The sequence below is a fragment of the Monomorium pharaonis genome, chromosome 6, assembly GCF_013373865.1.
Source record: "Monomorium pharaonis isolate MP-MQ-018 chromosome 6, ASM1337386v2, whole genome shotgun sequence".
Taxonomy (NCBI): domain Eukaryota; kingdom Metazoa; phylum Arthropoda; class Insecta; order Hymenoptera; family Formicidae; genus Monomorium; species Monomorium pharaonis.
In genome coordinates, this window is record NC_050472.1 from 27,060,229 (window position 1) to 27,085,184 (window position 24,956).

General features: G+C 37.9%; 2 protein-coding genes and 1 long non-coding RNA gene across 4 annotated transcripts; 1 reads left to right on the top strand and 2 right to left on the bottom strand.

The window, feature by feature from the left end:
- The first annotated feature begins 295 nt into the window (after nucleotides 1-295).
- On the top strand, nucleotides 296-6,980 carry LOC114254401. The gene is made up of 2 exons (XR_003625760.2): nucleotides 296-2,022; nucleotides 5,793-6,980. It is a non-coding gene; the product is annotated as an uncharacterized LOC114254401 (long non-coding RNA).
- LOC105838559 (60S ribosomal protein L22) lies at nucleotides 3,117-4,622 on the bottom strand. Its single transcript, XM_012684214.3, has 4 exons — nucleotides 4,482-4,622; nucleotides 4,081-4,215; nucleotides 3,717-3,838; nucleotides 3,117-3,335 (listed from the first exon to the last, which is right to left on the bottom strand). The coding sequence occupies exons 1-4, from the start codon at nucleotides 4,488-4,490 to the stop codon at nucleotides 3,188-3,190; spliced, it is 414 nt and encodes a 137-aa protein (XP_012539668.1). The 5' UTR covers nucleotides 4,491-4,622; the 3' UTR covers nucleotides 3,117-3,187.
- On the bottom strand, nucleotides 6,469-24,482 carry LOC105838556 (synaptobrevin-1). 2 transcript variants are annotated; one of them, XM_012684207.2, is made up of 5 exons: nucleotides 24,344-24,482; nucleotides 18,842-19,053; nucleotides 17,827-17,906; nucleotides 17,664-17,715; nucleotides 6,469-8,650 (listed from the first exon to the last, which is right to left on the bottom strand). In XM_012684207.2, coding segments are annotated over exons 1-5 (540 nt in total). In that variant the 5' UTR covers nucleotides 24,346-24,482; the 3' UTR covers nucleotides 6,469-8,456. The 2 variants fall into 2 exon arrangements, with proteins under 2 accessions (XP_012539661.1, XP_012539664.1); XM_012684210.3 differs by lacking the exon at nucleotides 6,469-8,650 and adding an exon at nucleotides 9,414-13,715.
- Nucleotides 24,483-24,956: the final 474 nt, after the last annotated feature.

Sequence of the window (24,956 nt, forward strand, 5' to 3'; positions counted from 1 at the left end):
CAATAACAATCGTCGTGCGTCACTACCGTGGTTGCGCTAGCGCACATTCCGCCGCGAAAAAGTAGTTCTCATTTCGGTGAGAAAAACACATCGCTAGAGAGATCGTCGATTTGTTCTGAGAGATTGCGCGTTTCCGCACGCGAGAAACTAGCCGCGCATTAACGTAGGGACTATCGCTAAATGAAAGACGAGAAATCCATCGAAAATTCTACGCGCGTAAGGATGACAAGACAGGTCTTTGCGTCGCGCGACTGCACTTTTGCACCCTTTGTGTTCTCTTTACTCCTCTAATGCACGATCCCGCGAATCCCGAGCACCGTTCTCGCTCTGCGTGAGCGCAGGCGCGTGCCACTGCGCGAGCCAATTACTGCGTTCGGAGTAGTGACACTTTTTCTCTCGAGTGTGCAAAGCTTTAATAAGATTGGCTCTTGTCGTTAGCTCCTCGCCAAATTTAAGTGTAGTTAACCAATCGTGATAAAGAGTAACTAGAGTGAGAGCTCGTTTTCTCTCTGCTGAACGCCAACAATGTGAAATATTTGACGCTACAAATATTTCGGAGCATTTAATTAATTGAAATTGAAATAAAAAGAATTTTACGATTTGGCCAATCAAAGAATGCCTTGAAGCGTTTGTAGCGGCAGAGAGGAACCTGAGAGCGGTCATCGCGTCGTTTTAGATGTTTTCATTCATTAGCGCCTCTATGTGCACAAAATGTGCACATTGAACTATGTAGTCAAATATCTATGAAATATCTATGTAGGTAATGTGTATGACTTTTTGGGTCTCTTCTATGCTGTGTCCACGTTTATTTGGTTGCCGACATTATCCTGCTATTCTCGAACATTAATAACCGCACATTATACCTGCGCACAATGAATTCTGAATACGCGAGACACGCACGGAGTCGACAGAACGTCCGACCGGCGCTGGAGTGGCGTACGTGACTGGAGCGCGGAGCAACGGAGCAACATGGCGGCAGCGGCGCAGGCGCGGCGAGTGGCGCCGACTAGCGCCGAGTACCGCCGAGTCTGCCTGCCAGCAGTAACGTACGCCACTCCAGCGCCGGTCGGACGTTCCGTCGACTCCGTGCGTGTCTCGCGTTCAGAATTCATTGTGCGCAGGTACGGTGTGAGATCGTACGTAGCCGAAATCGTATTCATCTGTATAGCCTCGTCTACAGAAGTCGCAAGCAGCCAGTTGCGACTTGCGACAGCCAATGATTGTCGAGCTTTAACTAGAAACTAGGCGCTCATTGGCTGTAGCAAGTCGCAACTGACTGCTTGTGACTTTTGTAGACGAGGCTTAAAGCGCGGCATCGTGCGTTTGCCTTCGGTCACGCAATCATACAGAGATACACAAAACTCTGGGAGCGAATTGATTTACTTCTGTTCAGTGTGTCTTGACGTGCGCATTCAATTGATTTTTGGACATAGCATAGAAGAGACTTAAAAAGTCATGCACATTATCTACGAGATTTATTTGACTACATAGTTTAATGTGCACATTTTGTGCGTATAGAGGCGCTGATGGATGAAAACACCTAAAACGACGCGATAACCGCTCTCTGGTAGCGGTTATATGAACTATGGCCGAAGTCGATTATCTTTCCCTCGCTCGACGCGCCACTTCGAGAATCGCAATCTCGCGCCACTCAATATTTTTTGAATTCCCGCGTTGGTTCACGAAAACCCGCCATCGCCAACGGATCGGAGCGGAGTAGTAGCCGTTCGAATCGTGTCCTCACGTCTCTCTCACTCTCGTGTTCGCGATCGAAAAGAAGTGGAATCCGCGCGCAAGCCGGTATTGTCTCGCGAGTGCGTGTCTTTTTCGTCGAAATGTGTGATATTGTGTCGAGTACAGTGAGTGGAAGCCGTGTGGTGTCTACATTGACGACGAGATTCAGCATCAATGCCCCCCCTTCCTTACCCCTGGTTGCGAGAATCACCGGCGATCGGCTCCAATCATCGTGTTCTCCATTCCGTGCTGCAGATGACAACGCGTAATCGTCGTGACTGTCACCAGGTATGTCTCTATTCTGGAATTATTGTCATAATATGCGGTTATACTTTCGCTGATGTGCGAATAACGATCAAACGGTCACACGAAGCCGCCATTTTTTGATTTCGCGATGCGTTGACCGGTCAACGAAGCTCCACCGAGACTTTTACAATTACGATGTTGTGATTGTTGAACAGACATTTGATAAACTATGATAAATGCTTTTCGAAAGTAGAGAGAGCTAGAGTCATAGAATAGAGAGAATTGCTGAGTTTCAAGAAATATTGCTAATTATCGAATTTATATATATTGTAGATATCATTTTTGTCATAAAAGTAGAATGTTAATTTTATGACATTGAAAGAGAAATCGTTAGTAATCGATCATGTACATACAATTATGTAACGATCATGTATAATTAGAAATTTTTTGCTATAAATAATTCTACAGGATGGTTAATTAAGGTGATCCGAGTTTGGTTAAATTTGCGCTGGTAAATCTCTCAATGAGAGATCAATTTTCCGCGCGAAATTGCGACATAATTCGTAGAGTGCACCGTACACTAGCGTCCTCGATGGATACGTCAAAATTATGAAGCTGTTCGCTGAAATAAGCACAGATGATAACAAAGTCCGGTCTCTCGAAATTTACGATTTTCATTTTATTAAAAAAATTTTATTAAAAAATTTATTATTTTGCGCGCGTAGTCTTACTTAAAAATTATTATGGAAATATATGTACAATCAAAAACTTTTATGATTATAAAATTAGTTTAAAAAAATTAAAATCTAATAGAAATATTATATAATTAGCTAATAAAGCTACAAATTAATTTTTATATACAATATTTTATAAATTATTTATCTGTCCAAAAGTTTGAATATATTATAAAAGGATGTTTAAATATTATTTTTTAATCAAGAAAACTCACTAATAAAATTTACATTGCTAATGTATTACTTATTTACTGTTATAAATCACATATTAATCTTATTGTGGATATTAACAATAAATATTCAATGTGATACAAATGATGTATACACAAAAATGTAATATTAAAAAATAATACTAAAAATTTTTTATTTCATCCAGGAGAATATTTATATGTAGAAAGAATGTTGGATTTTATTGTTCTTTATTAAAAGTAATATATACAGATGTACATCTGTAATTGAAAGAATAAAAAGAATTATTCCGCATCTTCTTCATCATCATCTTCCTGACTGTTAATCTGGAAGTATCGTAATTCGTAGGTTTCTTTGTCTTTCGACACTACTCGCAACCAATCACGCAACTTGTTCTTCTTTAAGTACTTCTTGGTCAAGTACTTGAGGTATCTATAATAACAAAGTTTTCCAAATCAGTGCAAATATCGTTCTTCTTGTAGCTTATAATAGCAAATGGATGGAATAGTAATACATTGCTTAATACATTGGCTGTTGTGTTGGGAGACACAAACTTTGAATTTTGTACAATGCTACAGAGATTTATATGAATCGAAGCTTGATTTCTATATTTTAACAATATTTATTGTACAAAAAGTACATCAAAACATTAAATAAAACAAAAGTACAGTGCTGCTCTACATAATCTTGTGTGGCATTTATTCAAAGTTTGTTCAAACACCAATACACATATGCAGTCAACGTGTTAAATCCGTGGAATTCTTTCATGCATATTCCATTGTATATTAAGGAAAAAAAACAGACATTACTCACCGCTTCGAGAAATCGACGTCGCTGTTGACGGTGAGCTTCATCTTGTTTCGCTCTAGAGAAACGTTGTTGCCAAAGTTATAAGTTTTGCCTCCAACCTTAATTTTCTCCTGCAGATATTTTTCCTGAAAACAAAAATCGTTGTCCTTAGTCTCAATATGGGATGTAGTATTAGAACTCCAATAGACATAACGCGATTCAAAATTCACGTCTGTTGACTTGAGCTTTCCTATACAGACAGGTTAAGAATTCGTGAGAAATATGTTAGAATTACGCTCAAGATATCGAATGAGCAATTTGAGAGAAAATTCTTAAAGTTAGAAAACGAAAGTAGTACAACTGTAGGCTAAAATGATGTGCAACTTACAAAATTGGTAACATCCATAATATTATCCTCGACAGGATGCGTACAATCGATCGTAAACCTCAGGGACACCTTTTTCTTTTGTCCCTTGCCCCGAAGGACTTGCTTCTTAACCGGGCCTTTGGATTTCTTTGCTGGCTAGAAATTTGCGAAAAAACATTTCCTTTTAATGATAATATTGTCATCATTTCACGGGACACGTGGGAAATCGTCCAAGGTAGAGGGATAGAGACGAAGTAAGCAATAAAAATCGAACTCGATCGAAGCAATCTTGAGATAAAACGAAATGCCGACGTGTCATGATTGACAAGTTGTGCGCATTCTTTTCGCACGTAATGTTATTATCGCAGGATTTTGCCATAATTAAGAAGAATGGGCGTATTTTCGTCGAAGCAAGAACTTACCGGAGCCATGTTCACGTGTGTACGGCGAACGAAAGAACCAGAAAGAACTCGAGCTGACCATATGGCGCTGTAGTCGTTTGTCGTTTATGCTACTAGTAGCATAGAGAAAAAAAAGCCCTCTGTCTCACATATACACACACACATATATACCTATATGGGGTATTGCTAATATATTACTTATTGTGTTAATATATGGGGTACACACATATATACACATATACATACCTATTATTCTTATTAATATAACAAAATCAGTCAATATTAAATGTATAAACTGAGAAACTTATATTAATTATATTAATTATATTACTAATTATATGTATGTATGTGTGTGTGTGTGTGTGTGTGTGTGTGTGTGTGTGTGTGTGTGTGTGTGTGTGTGTGTGTGTGTGCGTGCGTGCGTGCGTGTGCGTGTGTGTGTTATATTAAAATATTTTAATAATAATAAAATGCTTATTGGTAATCTAAATTTTTTAATAATTAAATAAAAATTAAAGTTTACCGAATTAAAATTTTTTAAATTAATTATCCTATTTTATTAACCCTCCGTTTGTACACTGACCCCAAAAGGGAACAAGCGAAATTTTTCACTTGTATAATCATAAGATTGGTGATAGACGGAGCTTGGCTCTCCTTTAATTAATTGATCAAAGTAATTATTAAAATTTAAAATGTAATCATTCAAGAGTAATAAGGAATTTTTCCAGAATTTTTGCACGTATTTAAGATTTTAAAAAAGAGTCAGGATAAAAAGGGGTCAGTGTACAGAGAGAGACGGAGAGTTAAATAAATTATTTTATTTATAAATAAATATTATAATAATATATAAGTACCATATATTAATTTTTTAAAAAATTATTTTATAGTAAATAAAATAATTTAATTTTAACAAAATTGGTTGTATTACATTCATGTTTTTTTGTTTGTTTTTTTGTAAATTATAATTAATATATATTTATATAAAATATAATACTTTTAATTAATAATTAAGAAATATTTTTAATTAAATTAATTAAAGAACTAAATTATAATCAGTTTTAAATTTTATAGTTGACAGTTTATAATTAAATTTAATTAACCGTTTTTTAAAATCAGAATTGGTGCCACATTTTAAGTGTCTATATTGCCCATAAAATGTAGAATTATACTCAATCAAATGTGATTTTATGATTGTAATCTGGAATCTAATCTAATTTAATTAGAGTTATTTATTTACGACAAAATGAGATTATGTAATTAAATAGAAAATGTATATAATTGTTTACTAAACAAGTTCAATTTAAATTTAATTAGTATTGTTTTTTGTTGCAGATTATGATGAGAAACATGGCTGGTGATGGTATTGGTGAGTAGAATTTAGGGTATGGGTGATGGTTTTTTAAGATTGATTTCTGAAATCAGTGCAATTTATTTTTTAACATACCTAGTAAGCAAGAAACACTTAAAGTAACACTTAGAAATATTGATTTCATATATAATTTTTGAACGTTTTAAAATAATATTATATAAATATTTGTTAAAAAGAATGATTTAATAGACGATTTTTTTGAAATATTATTAAAATGTTTTATAAAACATTTCCAAGTTATGGCACAAAAATTTGTTTATCGATGTTTTATACAGCGTTAAAGTTACGTTTTTGCTGTACATTTTTTATATTTTTATTGCTATTATTTAATGTACTAAAAAGTATTATTAAAAAATTTCAATATAAAATAATAGTATGTATATCATTTAATATAGCTAAAAAGAATAGATTATATTGCATGCGTAGTAAACAATGTTTGTAAGAATTGCACTGATTTATATATAACATAGCATGAGTAGAGATTTATGTCACACTGACAAATTTATGTTTTGCATTTCTCGTCGCGAATTGATATTGATATTATGAAATGATCTATGCATTCGCAATTGCGATGCAAATGTGTAAAAAATTAGTATTACAAATTTTTGTTGTTAGCAACAAAGAAAAGCACACAGCTGCTTCTTACAATGTCATTTATTTAAGCCTAGCGTACAGTAATACCTATAAGATAAAGTATTTGTATTATATAATATAGATCTGTTCATTTTTTCTGTGCTAGATATACAGCTGAAAGAATATTGCAATTTAATATAATTTCGATATTCATACACAATAATATATTAATAGTCTAAGTGTCAAAGCGTTTTGTAATAGTTATATACTTACGAATCTATCATTTAATTATTATCGGTAGACAATTTATTGAATCTGAAACGATTTATTAAGTGAAAGTATATAGCAACATAGTGTTTTATTTGATAAACAATTGTGATTAATACAACTCTTCTTTCTTTAAATAACAAATAATAGTTTTGAAATCTGCGAAGTACACCGGAAATGTATTAGTTAAAGATTTCGTGTAGGCAAAAATAATGAAGAATATTATGACAAAAATATAGTAAAATGTATCATGCATTTAATGCAGCTATCTTTCTCTTTTCTTTTTATTTAAATAATGTAACATTATTTAATATATTTAACATTGCTAAATTACGCGTTAATATTTTGAAGATTCTAACTTTGAAAATTTGAGTTTTTGCACAAAATTTATTATCAATCACTATGCTTAATGTTTCAAAATGTAGGAATCAGTTATTGATTTTCCTATAATTCGATTATCTTCTATAGTACTTTTACAAATTAACTCCCTCATCTGTTTTTATGAGGATGAATCTTTTTATGAATCTATGTGAAGTATTCTTAGATAAAATTTAGAAGTACATGTATAAACATTGCTTTAAGAAATAAAATTTCAATAATATACTACATAAAGAAAAATTAATAACATTTAAATCATGCAAAGAGTACGTTTAAAGAGTCGTTCGTTTGCAATAAAATCATAAAATATTAAATCTTCTTTACGTTTTACATTAAATAATTTTTGTAGTTGTGGCATATAATTGCCTCGTAATTAATCAATCAGTGAGTAGACTAGTGCAATGAAAGAATTTGGCGTCAAAATCCGTTTTACACGTTCAGAAGGCCTATTGTCGGAGACAATTTTTTATAAATGTACAGGCAAGCACAAAAAATCATCACTTACATGTAATATTTTGTACGTGACGCGCGCACTCCGACAGTTTTACATTTCTCTCGATCAAAACTAGATATCTGCGTCAATCTTTCTAGCAGTTATTTAGGATTCTTCCTATCCCCTCGTCCACATTTTGATTCGATATTTAACATATGAATAATTTATATATTTATATATATGTACATAGATTTAATCTTACATTGAGAATTCGTAATAATGTATGTACATATACATGTACATACATCGATACACGTATCCGTGTATTTTCTCGCAAACGACATCTCGCTGTATGTTTTTCGTATCGATTAGCTGAGCGGAATTTAGGCTCGCAGGCCTTTCGTGTACGTGCTCTCATTTGAAAGTAAAGCCCTCCTAATGTTATGACCCCCTATAACACAAGATCATTTCTTTCTTCTCGAACGACAAAAAGACTGGTCGATATGTCGCTTCCACTTGAACAACTTAAAGTTTGTCTACAAGATCAACAAGATGCAAATACGAAAAAAAATTAGTGGATAAAAACGCGTGAAGACAATTTACGTCTAAATACTACGTAGCTCGAAGAAAGTTACACACAATGTTGCTAACACAGGACATTAGACTTATTAGTTATACGTCACATCGATAGGTAAAAAAAAAATAATTTAGTATAAAAATGATCAATAAACGCGTAGGATAGTCGAAGGGTTCCGATTAAAAACGTTGTAAGTGCGTAACTTTTGAGATTCATTTTAGCGAATTCTTTGGATTGTGGTGTCATCAAATTCTTCCATCATGACCCTTCAACGATCTGAGCGAATCGATCGCCGAAGCGATTATGCCGACCAGTTATTTTCACGGACGAAGATATCGTTGTCAGGATCGATCTTCTTTGTTTCCTCTTTTTACCCCCTAAGTGTCACCATCACATCGTTTATACGTGTATACTGTCCAGTTTGCTGACGAGCGCAGCCGGGGCTGTCTGCTGCGGGCCACCCCCTGTCGCACCGCCCGTTGCCCCTGCACCACCTGCAGCTGCACCGGGTATTCCTTGCGCATTCATATTTGGCGGCGGCATGTTTGGATAGAATTGCTGCTGTTGCGGCGCCGATTCTGGCATGAATTTCACTGAAACGTTTAAATAACAATTATATTAGTTTCTGATATCGATACATTAAGAAGCATTTCAAACTGATGACGTAAAACAATAACGAAAATCGATACGGGAAGTCTCTTGCACATGGATATATTAAATGTAACAACTATTCCCTACAGCTTTTTGAATCATTGAGGAGAGTTTCATTCTATGTATTAATTTGGGAGGATATAGTATATTTTGCCGAATTCAGACAACGCGAGCGAATGCGAGCAAACATTAAACAATGAACAATTGACTTTGATGAATCGCCAGTATGGCATTGTTCGCATTCATTGACGTAAATTGTTCATTTAAGTTTGTTCACGTTCGTTTTCACTGGATTTCATCTTCTTAATTGTTTCTCAATTGTTTGTTCGTGTTAATAGTGAGGAATAAAATTAGTATATCGATTAATTTGTTTGCTACTGTTGCGCGTGTAAAAAGGATTAAAGTACAAATATAATACGTAACAAAAAACATAGCATTGACATTTTTTTAGCAGTAAAACAATTCTCTCTTATATAAAACATTTAAGCATGACACGATCATGTAATTATCGTGGAGTTATTTCGTCTTAAAGTTTTAATTGAATATAATAGTAGCTTCGATGAGAGAAAGTATAAAGTGAAAATATTATTAAAATAGGGGCCGAAAATATAAATAGAGAAAAAAGCGGAAAAAATTTTTCTGTTACTCGTTTTCTGTGTTTGAACCACGGGATCTGTATTTTATTTACGGCATAAAAATCATATGTCGTATTTTATATCTTTTATTCTCACATTTTTATAACGATTAACACACAGAAACAACACATAATTTGGACAAATGAAAAATATACAGGTTGTACGCTAAAACGCAGAAATTGATGTTTTCATTTGTTTTTTTAACATTAGTGTGTTATATTACAGAGTGTTTTCTCTTTCTTTCTCCCTTTCTCTCTCTCTCTCTCTCTCTCTCTCATTCGCATTCTCTCTCTCTTTCAGAGTGACTTTATTCCATTAGATAAAAGTGTGTAGGTATTGTCGCGTTTTACTTTAAATCTCGACATGATGCGCGCGCCCGACATTGTTTATACATTAAATTGCAATACTTGTACGAATGGATAGCGAATAAAATAATTACGAAGCGATAATAATTGGACATACATATACTGACGTGTCTTCTACTTTCGATCACACGATCGCAAGAAACGTATATTTATACTTTTTTATAATTTATATTGCTAACACAGCGGTGATTTTCTAATGGGATAATATAATAATAATGAATAATGGAATGTAATGATGGAAGCACATATTTTATATAACTGTCACACACACGGCAGAAAATAATTTATAAGAGGAAAACACAGATAACTAAAAAAACATCTCTAGCAATATGATTTTTTTGTATATTACAAGGCCTTCGATAATAAATATAACTGTGGGATTGTTGCATTATTAAACAATAAAAGATTTTAAAAATTTGGAATGCAATAAGAAATTATAAGGAAATATCGATTGTACATTCACTAGTAAATAAAAAATTGAGGAAATGATATATAATTATAAAAATACTTTTTTAAATTGTATATATTTTCAAAATATTTAATATTTGATTATTTTAAAATGTACTACAAAATCACGTGATTGTCAATAAAAGGAGGTATAGATTGAAATCAAGTAAGAAAAATTAACATAAATAAAATTCTTAACAGAGTAAAAAGTATTTTTTTAAAAGTGCACACCGGTATACAATAGCAAGTTTATTGTTCTTACCTCCTGTTTGAATTTTACGAATATTAGGCTATATAATGATCCTCTTCCTGGAAGGCGCATTACAATATATATTCGATCGTCAATAAGTGTTTGAAATTTTTTACCGCGTAACTCCTTTCCGTAATCGAATAAAGCTTTTCTTCACGTTTTTTTTACATGCAGCATTAATGGCACAAAATAAAAGAAGGAATTGAAACGCGTGGCTTTTGCCCATTAGAAACGATGTTTACGGAATATATAGGGATTCTACAATCGAAGGAAAATCACTATTTGACTCGAAAGCAAACAAGAAAGAAAGACAATTATAATCGATCCCCTTCTTTGTCGCCTCTTCATAACTTCGATTCAACTACGCAATGTATTTTTTATTCGATACTGTACAATTGTTCAAAGCGCAGCATTATCATCATATTCGTTAATAATGAAGAATACGTCGACACGGTTAAGATATGACGTACAGCTATGTGTTCATAAGTTCATAAACATATAATGATTGTTTTTTAAACATTATAACTTGGGTGTGCAGCCATTTCGTGCAACTTCGGAAGAATTTCTCATTCGTCGATCGGCCCTTTCATCCTTGCGATTTTCGCGGATGCAGCAAATCGCATCGCACTAATGATTCGTGGTCCCCAATGATTCCCCAATGATTTATAACATTATTTTTAACAGTTTCATGAAATTATGCTGAGCAGCAGATGTTTGCGATAGATACAATTTGAAAAGAGAAAGAAAAATAATATTCCTTTATTTTATTTTTGTGCCAAATAAGGTTATGATCAAACACATAATTAATCAGATTGTTTAATAATTTAAACAAAAATCAATATCTAACATATTGATATTGATTTTGATCGTGTAAATATTGGTTCCTAAAATTTTTCCTAAAATGAACCCCGGCGCGAACGAAAGCAATCGAATATTCTGCTGATCGACACAATGAAAAGCTCTTCTCTCTCTCTCTCTCTCTCTTTCTCTTTCTCTCTTTCTCTCTCGTGAATTTCGTCGCATCCGGAAATCGCGACGGAATGGCACCTGCAGGCATATATTCGCAAATATCGCGCGTCGGGACGGGATCGAAGGGAGGAATAATTGCGGAGGATCGCGGTCGGAAAGACGAAGAGGTTTCGTCTCTCGAAATATTATTGCTGAATCAGCAGTAGCAGCAGCAGCAGCAGCAGCAGTAGCACCGAAATCAGTAAGGACCGAACGAAGGAAGAAGGAAGGAGACCTGGTAAAATCGGAATCGTCGACGAGCAATCGGCGTGTCGGGCGCGATAAACCATTGTCGCTATCGTCTTATCTCGCGAATGGACGATAAGAGGATGATCGAGAGGATGGAGCGTTTCCGAGCTCGAGTATCCTCGAATAGAAATGACTGCATTCCTCCCTCTTTCTCTCTCTTTCTCATTCTCGGCGCGATCGCATCCGCGAAGCGGACAAATCAACCCTTTCCGTCGTCGTTTTTTAAATAGTTATTATTAATATTACCATTATTATCGTCATCGTAATTATCGTTATTATTAACATGTATACATAACATTTTGTTGATAATTCATCGTTAAAGCCTTAAAACGTTACTTATAGCTGCTGCGCCTCTCTACAACAAGGCGTTTCTCTTCCATCCCCTTTCGTCTTTTCTCCCTTTCTCCTTCTCCCCCTTCTCCCCTTTTCTTTATTAATTTTTTTTAGATTCTCTGTACACAGGCTGCTCGAAAACATTGATTGCCGTCTTCGACGAAGGCAGGCGACTGCCGCTATTCTTATTCTTTCTCTCCTTTGTTGTCCTTTCTTTTGTCTCTTCCGTCCCTCCATCTGCCGATTTGCTCTTCCTCTACAATTCGCGAAAAGGAAAAAGCAAGACAAGGGAACAAAGAACACGTGTGACTCTTTTCGATATAATTGAAACGGATTGAATCCGATAAATGGCGCGTGACAAATGATATATTTACAGTTTGCGTGATTTACATTTACGTCTATAAAATAAATGTCTTGATACACATCGCGAATGTGCACTACAGCACTACTGCCTTCGTCGGAGAGGTATTACACGATAGTTTTTACGGACACCCTGCCTTTTTATCTCTTGTCTATACATACATACATACACACACATACATACATACATACATACATACATACACACATATACATATACCTTACATAATGTATATATGAATGTATGTATATCCTATATATTAGGTATTATATGTTGCTGCTACAACGAATCTCCTGTCTTTTTTTTCGTGAACCTTTCGTGAACTTCTTTGTATACAATAACCATTTGTTTCTCTATTTCTCAATTCTTCTAACTTTGCTCGGACAACCTTAATTAACAAAGATGGACGAAGGTAAGCGCGATACAGTACCTCGTCTCGTCAATCGGCCGCGACAGCCGTGTTTAGTCGCGAGATTTTAATCGCGATCAGTCGCAGTATTTTAATGCCGTATGTTTGGTAAAATCTTCTATAATCCTATAATTAAAATCTGCGTATTTTTAACTTAATTTTGCGTTCGACGGAACACGGGAGAAAAATTAATATTCCCCGCAATAACCCATCGATTGCAAAACGCACACGGTAACGACGAAATTATGTCAATTATGCGAACAATAATATCAAATGGTAATAACGGAATAAAATAATTAGCGGAATTTCGCACGAGAGTTAGTTAATTGCCGTGCACGACCTTCGTCCATGCGAGATACGGAGACCGAATTGGTTCAACGTGAACCCCTCGAACTTCCTTTGATTGATCCGAAAGGGAAAAAAGAAAACCGCTACAAAGGGTAACAGGAAAGTTCCGCGGTCGTCGCGACGACGGCTCTCTTCGTTGTTCCCACACGGATCAACGTTCCCTGCTTCCGCCGATCATCCGCCGTCCATCCTTCCTCCTCTCCCACGATGAATGCCAGGCCGACGATCAATCGATCGATTCCCGCGCGCGCGATCGATCCCGATACGTTTATATTAACGCGGATAACTTCGGCAGAGCTCGTCAACGACTCATCACAAAATTAGTGATTTCTTGCGAGATCTCTATCCCTCCTCAAAAAATCACCTCCTTTTTGCAAAATCACTCTCTTCAGACACTATTCCTTCCTTCCTTCTCTTCTCCTCCTTTCTCTTCCTCTTCTTTTCCTTTTACTTCTCTCTCTCTCTCTCTCTCTCTCTCTCTCTCTCTCTCTCTCTCTCTCTCTCTCTCTCTCTTTCTTTCTCTCTGATGTTGTAGTTGTTGTATTACTTTAACTCTTACTCTCGCGCTCAATTTTGCGTATTGCTGCCGCCGGTGAAGCTCGCTGAAAATAATAATAACATTTGTTCTCGACTGCTGGATAAGGGACGGCTATGATTCGTCCCAAATCACTTTTTAGTCTCTGTCTCTTTGAATTTTAATTTGTTTTTTTTTGCTTTTTTTAAAATTTCTTTCCTTCCTCTCTACTTTGCTATCCATCGCATGCGGCGAATCGCTCGTCGTGGACAAATAATTTTAAATTTATTAACTTATGATTATTATCACAAAAAATACAAGTTTATATCTGTTTAGTATTTCTGAAATTTTTTCAACGAAAGATATTGTTTTATTTATGTCCACGACGACGCGTTTGGTAAATAACTACAATTATTGACGATTACAATTGAAGCTGTATAATAATGTATTAGCTATAATGAGAACCATAAGGAGAAAAATTGCATGCAGGTACAGAAGCATAAATACGTATACAGAGAGCATTCGATACACATGGTACATAAACTTTTTTAAAACTTCGAAAATAATTATTAGCGGCAAAACAAGTTAGCTTTTTGCCAGAAGTTCCGTTCCAAGGTCCGTTTTTTTTTTCATTTTTTCTCACATCATACGCGACAAAATTCATCGCAGTCCATAGGAAATTCTGACCTAAATCCCTGAAATCGTTTGCATTAGAAGCTTTTGACGCATTCCACATAATAATATTCCATATAAGCCATGCAACGCTAGGTATTCGACGTCGGTTTGCAATTGAGGGAAAAATATTAATTAAATCATTGGCACATGCTCCGTATAATAAGAGGTTAAGCACGATGCACGAAGATCGTCCCAGAAACGTTTGCTTGATTCGTTTTAATAATATTGGAACTCGCATTATAAAGGTATGCATGTCCTGAGAATATTTATATACGGTGTATGAGTTTCGCCTGTACTAAGAATATTATTTTAGAGAAAAGAATAAGAGAAATGAGGAGAGAGAGAGAGAGAGAGAGAGAGAGAGAGAGAGAGAGAGAAGGAGAGAAACATGCAAAATGTAATATGCACGAATTTTTATAGTATGAAAAAATGAAGCAAACTGATTATATCTATATAATAATAATATATTAATAATCTCATATCTGGATATAAATGCAAAATTAAGAATTAAATAAATTATTGAATATATATAGAGATTTGAATTAAAATATAATATATAAAATTATATATAATAAATAAATATAATTTACAGTTTTTGTTTATGACTATGAAAGATAAAAAAATATTTTACGAATCATAATATAGATTGTACCTTTGTACAGGAGTTTTTCCAATACGTAAACGTAAAATAAATAAAAGAAAAAATTGCAAAGAAAGGTGCTCGAAAAAGATTTAAATTGTATTTTGGCGTAAGAAAAGAGAAAAAGGTAGAAAAGTCATATCGGGTGCAACAATAAAATCATAGCTTACCGTACCGAAGAGTAGAATAGGATTAAACAGAAACTTTGTTGTTGTAGTTGTTGTAGTTGTTTAATAATTCTTACTGTTGTCGATATTGTACTTGTTGTTGATGTTGTCGTTTGTCGTTGTGGTGTTTTCATTTCTTGTGTTTTCATTTCTTGGTGGTATTTTGTATCATTTCTTTATTGCCGCCTCAGAGAGGTCGCGAATCACAATGTTCGAAGCTGTAGGTTCAGCCTATTTCACGCGTTTGCACACTCTTTTTCTTTTTTTTTGTCTTTGTTAATTGACCACCAGAAAATTGAAAATCACTGGCTGGGACCAACTTCAGAAAGAGGATATCATCGAAAGTACAAACAGACACATAACAACGATTACAATTGTAACACACACATAAGGTGAGGTATGATCGTGTTGTCTCGGAAAACATTCCTTTTTAAAAACTCATCGGCATTAAAGAAACCGATAATTTCTTTCAAAATTAATTAATTCAAGATTTACTTTAAACGATCTGTACAATTCACATTTCAGAACACAAAGTAGCATTCTTACAATTTTATATGATTTAATATAACAAATTTAGAATAAAGAAAAATTAAATATAAACATCGGAATGTCATAGACGTCAGTTCTATGCGGAAATCTGACGCGAATTATAGATCGTCTAAAGTGGACTTTAGTCAACACCTTAGAAGTTGTGATAAATGTCTGACGTTGAAATTGTTAAAGTTATTATAAAGCGATTTTCCCATACGTCGCTTTTTTCCATCCTGTGGACTTTATAAAAAGACGCTCGGAACGTCGGATAAAATCCTGAGAAAATTCCTAACCGTTTTCTTAGGGGAAGATATATGACAGCAACTTTTACGTATTGTTTTTTATACTTGACGTCGACTTGCACGCGATGTGTAGGTAAGCAAGAGGTATAGAAAAGGATGTCATCGAAGATTTATGAAGGTTCGTGGTGCATCGCGATTTTTAATTGGAGCGCCCAATTAAATCGATGGTTCATAAATATGCAACGACATCGGATAGCAGACGATGGGGAGTTCTTATGTATGGAATACACGTAACAACAGATACAGCAAGTACCTATCAGGCAGACATATGTACACATCGACTAAAAATGCCAGTTTTATAAATGCGCGGATTGCATTTGTGCGTTTCTTGTAATGCCAACAAAAGAAGCTATCATATAATAAATAATTAGGTAATACGATATAATTGTATATCACAATTATTATGTTTATGATAACCAATAATCACAATTTATTACCGAATACGTCTAATTATGAGATTGATAATAACAAAATTATTATTTTTTAAACAAGAAATTCAGCTAATTCTTTATAAAACTAGCAACACTTGATACGTGACATTATCAGAATTAAGGAAAATTGTGAAATATTGGGAGAGGAAGAAGGTTTACGTGTCGAATCGGAGAAATGTATGGATTTGGATATACATTTTCTACAACATGTAAAAAAGAAAAACGGGGTGAGCAACAACAACAACGATATATACGCAACGTCGCAATTGTTTTGCTTTCTACCTTCAGACTCACTCACACACAAATCTCTTCCACCAATCAGCGCGCCTACATGAAGTTCGCTAGACGGGAAAAGAGAAATACATACATTTCACACGTGTTACATGATGAATGAACAAAAGGGAGACAGACTGACGTCACTTTTTTTTCAGACGGATCACGTTGCAAAGTGGCGTCTTTCTCACGCATTTCATATACCGCGCGACAAAGATGTGTTGTTGTGAGAAAAGTAGTAATATACCGCGCGAGTCGCGACAAAGATGTGTTCTTGTGAGAAAAGTAGTAAAAATAAAAAAAACTCTAATATCGTTCATAAAATGGGCAAGAATGATATTGCTGGGAAATAATACTTTCGTAAGATTTGAAATGAAAATTATTGTGAAATCTAAAGAAAAGATATGCCCACGAGTATAACACTGTCGATAAAGTTTCGTGAGGATGAATCGGGGCCAAGTAGTCGAAGTAATTTTCAGGCAAAGCACGATAAATAGTTTGTTTTGGCCACATGTTTTCGAGAAATCTCGAGAGAGATCTCGTCGAGAGGGTTTCTTAAAAGCTATGCAAAAATCCGCGGACAACATTTCGCGTCATTTTTCACATTTCGTGCAAACACAATCGTCTGTATGTAGACGTTTCCTTAGCACAAAGGGGGGTGTAAATCGACAGAGAGACATTAGACAGGAACGACTGATTCAGACATACAACACGATGAACGTCTTCAAAGCTGTAAACTGTAAACGGGAGTTTCAACACAAATTCATATTTATCTACATTAAAAAAAAAAATTCAAAAATAAATATTAATTTTCACAATTTACTTAAATAAACGGTTGACACTTTCATCATGTTGAAAAAGGGAATGTGCTTTTAAAAAGAGGAAATAACACTGAATTAGTCGCTCGCGAAATCGGGAATACGAGATGTACATCGACGAGATGGCACAGAACATTTAAACAATTACAGTGGCAGTGTTGACAGCTGTTAAACGTTAGTGCGCCAGTGAAACACTTACCGACAATGATGGCCAATACGATGAGTGCGATAACACCCATGATGATCATCATCTGTTGAAAAAAACAAACGGAATAATTATTATTACTTATGCTTTCATTGATATTAATATTATTAAGCTACTGCGCGTCACAAATATTCCCTCTGTCAAATTTAATGCTCACCTTTAGATTCTGTAGCCAGAACTTTCTCTTCAGTTTGCCTGCTTGCTGTTCAAACTGTGACGCTCCTTGTTGGAGGGCATCTGCAATTACGCGAATTGGTCATCAGTGATTATCTTAAATATCTTCAAGTATAACTTTGTTTGAAAAAAAGCAGAATTCAAATAAAAATTCTACGATATCAGTAACAATGAAAGAGACAACATAACTTCATTCGAAGAGAAAAAGAATTTTGCGAGAAACGTTTATGGGGAGCATAAATAACGTAATTTATTAGTGCGAAAATATACGCGTTTGCACAAATAAAAAAATATACGTGCGAATTGCGTGAGAAAAGATCAACGTTCACGAGCCGCATAACGTGGCATCGATTCGAGCGTGTCACAGTAATCGATATCAACGTGTAGTCAGACGCGCAGGGTCGGACTACTTTATTGCCACGGTACCATGAATGGAAGGTGTAGTCTTCCCACGATCACATTTTCTGTTTAGCGCGCTTCTGTTCGGTACACCGATACACTTGGCTGTGAATAACAATATAATGTCGTGTCGGTGACACGTGCAATATAATTCGTGACGTGAATCTATGTATTTTTAATTATATCTTTTTAAAAGTTTATACGATATTCTCGTTACGCAAAGGGTATATACGTATGTTTTCACTTCTCTAAGGTATTAATTTCTCGACGTGCAACAAATGATGTCCGCCATGAATAAGTAAGTGTTTGACGTAGAAGCCACGAACAATAGAGTGACGTATACATATAATTAATGAATGTATTGATGTTAATGCGCGCGCGCGTACATATAACAGGGGGGGGGGGGGAAGAGGAGACAATAGTATAATTGCAAAATAAAATATATACAATTCGGCGAAGAAGAGTCTAATTTAGAAGACTGACTGTCGAAATTAAATTAAATTAAATTTTCAACTAAAACAATATTTTCAACTAAATCGCTGCTTTTTTGACGCGAGGCTTACGGACTGCAGCGTCACATGATGGAAGCTCGATCTCACCTGCTCGATCGTCGAGCTCGGAGAGCTTCTGATCGCGCTCGAGGACCTTCTCGACGTTCGTCTTCATGATGTCGACGACCTCGTCGACTTGCGCTTGCGTCGCCTGTAGCCGCTTTTGCGAGGCGATTTGTTGGGGCGTCCTGGGGCCGCCGACGATGCCGTCGGTGCCTGCACCTCCAGCCGCATCCGGTGCTAAACCGCCCTCCGTAGCCCTGGGAAGAAAGAGACGCGATTTCGAGAAGATCGCTACAAAATCGGCGTGTTACATCGGCGTGTAACGTCTTCTTAGAGAGTACAGTCGTGTAATTAAACAAATTCAAAAATTCTTTTGCGAATTTTATCAATTTTGTCACGCAAACATACAATATCATCGTTTCGACAAAGTCTCGATGGCTCGGAGTAAAACAATAGAACGCAATAAAAAAATCTGAATATAATTATAGTTTCGAATGTTGGAATATGATAGAAGCTTGAAAAGTCGAACAGTGAGATACATCAGCGCCAATAGAGATGAACATCTTTCGAGCGGCGCGGGTGTAATACATCGAGACCGTGTGTTTATTAAACGCTCGTATTTATTACGCGATACGCCTGCATTTCGCGGTCGTGCGCGGCGTGGGATTTATTTGTGTGCATGTACGCTACGCACACGCGCGCACCTTTCCTCTCGCCGGCTCTAAAAAGTAAAATAAACACGCGTAGGGGTGTCGCCCATCCCGGGAGGCGCGAGCCCGTGGAATTATAGCCCCCGTCGTTGCCCCATGGTGTTGGATGCTGCGTGAGGTTTTCCCCATATTGAGCCGCGGGTGGAGACCACCGCGAAAGGGCAAAGTTCGTGACACGATTTCGCCATTCACGCCGTTTAATGGCAAAAACTTGATGCGTATTACTTTGGTGAAACGCGCGTTTTCTATCCCACATGCTTCTTCTTCTTCTACTTCTTCGAAAGAGAAGGATGTACGACAACGATCGGCGAGCACGTTGTCCCGAGGCATATCGCGTTCGAGATTGAGATGGCAGCGACTGTCGCAGATAAAGCGGAAAGAGAAAAGGTCGTTGATAATGTCGTACCCAGAGTACGTGTACACGTGTATATTCGAGATATTAAACGATCGTGATCGCGACTTTGCCTCTCGTCAAGATTCGCGACGAATTTCCGTGTTTGCGAAAAAGAGAATTACCGTGGCGTAAAATATTTGAAATTATAAGATCACCTTTGATTAACCATTATATGGAATATTTAAAATCATTTCTGATCAATCGAAACATACATTCATATGGTTAAGAATATATTTAAATAATTTAGTTGATAAAAGTTTAATTCTTAAATAGTTTAGATAAACGTTCCTTTTTCTTCTTGCGCATCGTGTTTATTTTAAATTTTAAACATAAACGCGATGAGAGAAACGCTTTGTAACAATATCCTTTATTGTGCAAAGTTGTTTTAAAAAGGATTAAACATGCACAGATCTTTCTTATCTACGGTAGGAGACCACATATATATATTTTATGTATACGTCGTTCTGTAGATCTCTTTTCTATGGGGTTTCCGAACCGTCTGACCTTTCCGAGCCGGGAGATAGAGCGAGACCTTTCGCAATACCGCTGCGAGCAATGCCAATTTAATCACTCAGCAACTTATGTACCAGGATAATTAGATCTTCCATTCCTTCCTCGACATGATATCGTATCCTTCGTCATAAAATCTTGGCGTTATACACTCTTCGTTATGTTCCTTCTAAACTGGCTAAATAATCGTCGGCAAGAAAAGCTGCAGTTTACATCGACACATACAATCAATAAGAACAGCAATAGCCATCATATATCGTGATCTATCAATTAATTAGTTAACTAAAATTAGAAAAAAAGATTACGTAATCACACACCGGTGGAATCGATCGATCTGCTTACTACGACAGATTAATTTTTGCTACAGAAAAAGCCTTGCGGTTATCTATACGTATAAATTTCCTCATCGGCGAGAGAGAGAGAGAGAGAGAGAGAGAGAGAGAGAGAGAGAGAGAGAGAGAGAGAGAGAGAGAGAGAGAGGAGGGGGGGAGAGATGACACGTGACGTAAATCGCGAAGATTACGAGTAGTACGTGTTCGTAGCTCACGATTTGGAAAAATATCAGTTACGCGCGATGGCGGATTAAAAAGCGGTCGGCGACGACGGCGGGTTGCGGGTTTTATTTTTGGCCTGGCCGATCGAACGACCGAGTGGCAACAGCCGATCGATCGACTATTCGAATACCGCCGGTGGGAATAGTTAAACATAGAGGAGAGAGTCGTACGTGCCTCTCCTCCATGTCGTCCCCATTGAGATGTCGGACGCGACACCGGAATATTCGACCGTCGCCGCCGTCATTCCGGCATCCGCCGCGAAATTTCGTCGCAATACCAAATGACATGTTTCCACCATGGATGATCGACAGAGACAACGATCATTTCACCGACAATCTAGCTCGATTAAAACTGAGAAAATTGCGTAATTATATCGTTTAAATGTCTAATGTCTACGATATATCTTTTATTTGTTTGTGTAATTTTGTCGCCCTTCTTCGACGCAGTTTGAAAATTTTTCCCGTCATTGTTGACGGTTCCGTTCTATTTGCTTCTATCATTTTATCGAGAGACCAATAAAAGGATTTGTCTCTAAAAGCGCGCGTATTAATTTTTTGATGTATTCCAATGCTTTTCCAACGTAACATGAAAATTCCTACCGCTACTGTTTATATTATCGCAATATAGATGTTCGATGTATATCGAGATACTTTTCGATTGCTATAACTAGACTCGTTCTCGCAAAAGCCAAGAAATATTCACGTGAAGTGGGAAATATAATGGGATTAATGTGTCGATCGCGGGTGTTGCTTCTTTATTCTTGTTATTAGGTTGGTGTGATTTGCGTTGAATGATGAATACTTATGAGATTTGTATTATACCGCGTAGAACAGTGATACGATTAAAGTCTTTTCATACTCGTTCTTATTCGTAACGATTGATTTACACTAAGTAGACATCTGTTCAGTGCCGTTTAAGATCGAGTTCGAATAATTTACATAAAATATGTAACCAATATATGACGCAGAATGCGTCAAGTTGATACAGCAAAATTCACATGTTAAATTTTATCTATTTAAAAAACTGTCGAACTTATGCGAGACGTTAATTTGGTATTAAATTTTTTTCCAGCGCGAGTAGTTTTCCAATAATTCAGAAAGCGTGTTAGAGGGAAGCGGAAATTCCATTAAACTGCCGGAACTCTCAAGGTCCAAATAGCAACCCCTGCGGTATATCGCGGCTCAGAGGATTCCATCTCGTCTTTGATCGACGCATGAACAATCCGGCGAACGGTTCATTGTTCGCCACCCGGGTGCCATGTGATGCGTGTATGAGTTACGAACGCGCACCTTTCCGTCTAGCAAAACCGTAGAACATTGCCGTAAATGTGCTCATCATTGATTATCTAAATATAGAAACTGCGAGCCGACATGTAGTAGCAGTGCGCCGCGTTTCGCGCGATTGATCTCAACTATATATGTATACGCGCGTGTATGTGTGTGTGTGTGTGTGTGTGTGTGTGTGTGTGTGTGTGTGTATCTGTGTGTACACATATGATCGCAATTAAGCTACCACGTCGAGCGCGCAAAATGCGTAAAGAACGCGCACTAATCGCGATTGGAGATTAAAAACAAAGAAACGAGAAGTTTGCCGGACGGGGGAGGCGATCGATAATGTGTTCGATATCGCTTCTTAATCTTCCTTTCCAAACCCCTCCCCCTTTCCCGTGATCAGCGTCTGTCCGAAATTATCGTGTATCGTTCGAAAAAATCGAGCTCCAACTCGCTAACGATGCGACGCGTAGGCGTCGTAACGATGGACGACGTTTGAATCATCCTACTTGAATCACCCCACCATTGAGATAGGCCAAAGATTGCGAAATATTCGAGCAGATAATGACGATGCTGTTTATAAATAATTGTCGCCTCGATCGGCTGAATGAATATAATGCGGATGGAAACCGGATGCGAAAGGTCATCGCGAGAAAAGTTAGAATGAGAAATAGGAAGCTATAACAGTCTGTTTAAAAGTGAGATTAATTAAGGGTAGTTATACCGCGCTCGTGTTTAGCATTCTCCGTTGCCTCTCAATTAACGGATAAACAAATAAGCACATAAATGTCAGAACGTACGGCAATCAACGCGAAAGTCAATGGTGATTCTGGAACGCGAGGTAACTTAATCCGACGACAGGGAAAAAAATTTCTCACGCGGCGAGTGGCACCCGTTTCGCGCGCGTTAATATTTTTTTTCGCGACATCGCGACTCGTTCTACCCTCTACCCTCTTTGGAGAAAAGAAGATTCGCGTTGCGAATTGGGGTCGGCGTATTGCGGTACATGCACGCATCCCTCGAAAGGTTCTCAAAGGGCCATTCTCGTCGTTGCGTGCCCGTCGCGTTTCAATGAATTTTTCTCTCCCTCGGAGTGCTCCGTTGCACTCTATCGGAAATTCTGCCGCGGACGGACGGGACGGACGGACGGACGGACGGACGGACGGACGGACGGACGGACGGAGGAGGATCGATTGGCGGCGACAAGCCTCGGCGGCAATTGCGTCTTAAAACGCATCGTCTTACTAACGCTCTGCGGCGAGGAGCCGTCGCGGGCTCTTCATTAAACGCGATCCCTACGCGCGTTTTGCGCATTCATACACTCGGCAAAATTCATCGATTGCCGCACCTTCTCGCGGATAAATCGCGACAGACGATAGAATGTGATAGAACGGGGAAGGGAAGAGGTAGAAAGGGGAGGAAAGGGGATATAGTCGCCGTTCCACTGTAATCGCTCATTGATCTAGTTATGCGTCACCAGTCTCTTGAGTGTATAGGCACCCTTAAAGAGACACGGCTACTTAACGTTCGTGCTACTTCGATTCGCTTAATGGCCACGATGAGAATTCACTCGCGATGCAGCTCCACGAAATATTCGCCATTTGTATTATCGTCGTGTCGGACGCGAAGCGGAAGCGAGAAGCGTATCGTCGTCCCGATTTCAGGCTTCTTTACGGCGCCGCTCGACGTCCTCGATAATCACAAGGTGCTTCTCGAGCGAATGTGTTTCAGCGAGAAGTTTATGCGGAGACGATACACCTCGCTGTACCGTAACTCGCGAACTCGATCCAAGTCTAATACTACGCGGACTAGTACACGTCACCTCGATTATTCCGTTTGATACGAACAATCGCACAATTATATCGTCCTAATATTATTTGTTCGTCGTAAGTGTTTTGACAGAAAAAATGGTTCGTTGTCGCAGGGACCAACCAATCGTCGCGATCGACGTCGCGGATCGAACGATAGAAACTTGCTTCGTCTTCGCGACGTCCTTGCGGAGGACCTTCTCGGCTTTCTCGAAGGAGTTCTCTCGTCCACGAGATTTCCTCCGCGAAACGCCGATCGTCCGAAAGATCCGAATTACCGTTAATATCGCGCGTACTCACATGCTGCTCGTAGTCGATCGCCTCGGGCTCCTTCTGTTCCGGCAATCCTCGTCGATTTGTCGATCGGCTCACTCGGCGGCTCACTCCCCGGTCGATCGTTCGGCGTTCGACGCGTAACTTTTCGCGAGCGACTGCCAGTGGAACTAGATGGCCGCCGAGGTATTGATAAAATTTCCAGGCGGCACACCGCCGTCGTTGTGATATCGTCGCGGCACGGGCGCGCACGCGTGCGAGAACGCGACCGAAAGCGATATATCTCGATGCGTGGTCCACTCTCGAGCTTTGATTCTCGCGTCTCCGATGTTTGCGTCGGGATCACCTTCTATCCGCGCTCGCGCGTCGCCATCGCTCGAGCTAGCGATCCTCGTATGCGCGAACCTTCGGTCGCCGATTCCCACGAGGACGATTCCGTTCGGCGCGGGAGGCGCGCGCGCGCGCGCGCGCCCTTTCGAAAGCGAGAGTCGATCTCTCGAGGCTGCAGGGTCGACGGACGACGCGGCACGCCAGCCTCGCCGATTGCGCACGTGCCGTGCCCGCGACTTTGGTCGATAAACAGCTGGCGAAGCAACCGATGTCGCCTCGCAACCCCCATGCGCGAACACACCCTACACGG

What these genes read in the sequence shown, in the direction of transcription:
- LOC105838559 (XM_012684214.3), bottom strand. An exon ending in TTATGGATGTTACCAATTTT is followed by an intron (nt 3,839 to 4,080) that starts GTAAGTTGCACA and finishes TTTTGTTTTCAG; the next exon opens with GAAAAATATCTGCAGGAGAA. An exon ending in GACGTCGATTTCTCGAAGCG is followed by an intron (nt 3,336 to 3,716) that starts GTGAGTAATGTC and finishes TTGTTATTATAG; the next exon opens with ATACCTCAAGTACTTGACCA.
- LOC105838556 (XM_012684207.2), bottom strand. An exon ending in CGAGCTCGACGATCGAGCAG is followed by an intron (nt 17,907 to 18,841) that starts GTGAGATCGAGC and finishes GCGTAATTGCAG; the next exon opens with ATGCCCTCCAACAAGGAGCG. An exon ending in CGTATTGGCCATCATTGTCG is followed by an intron (nt 8,651 to 17,663) that starts GTAAGTGTTTCA and finishes TAAACGTTTCAG; the next exon opens with TGAAATTCATGCCAGAATCG.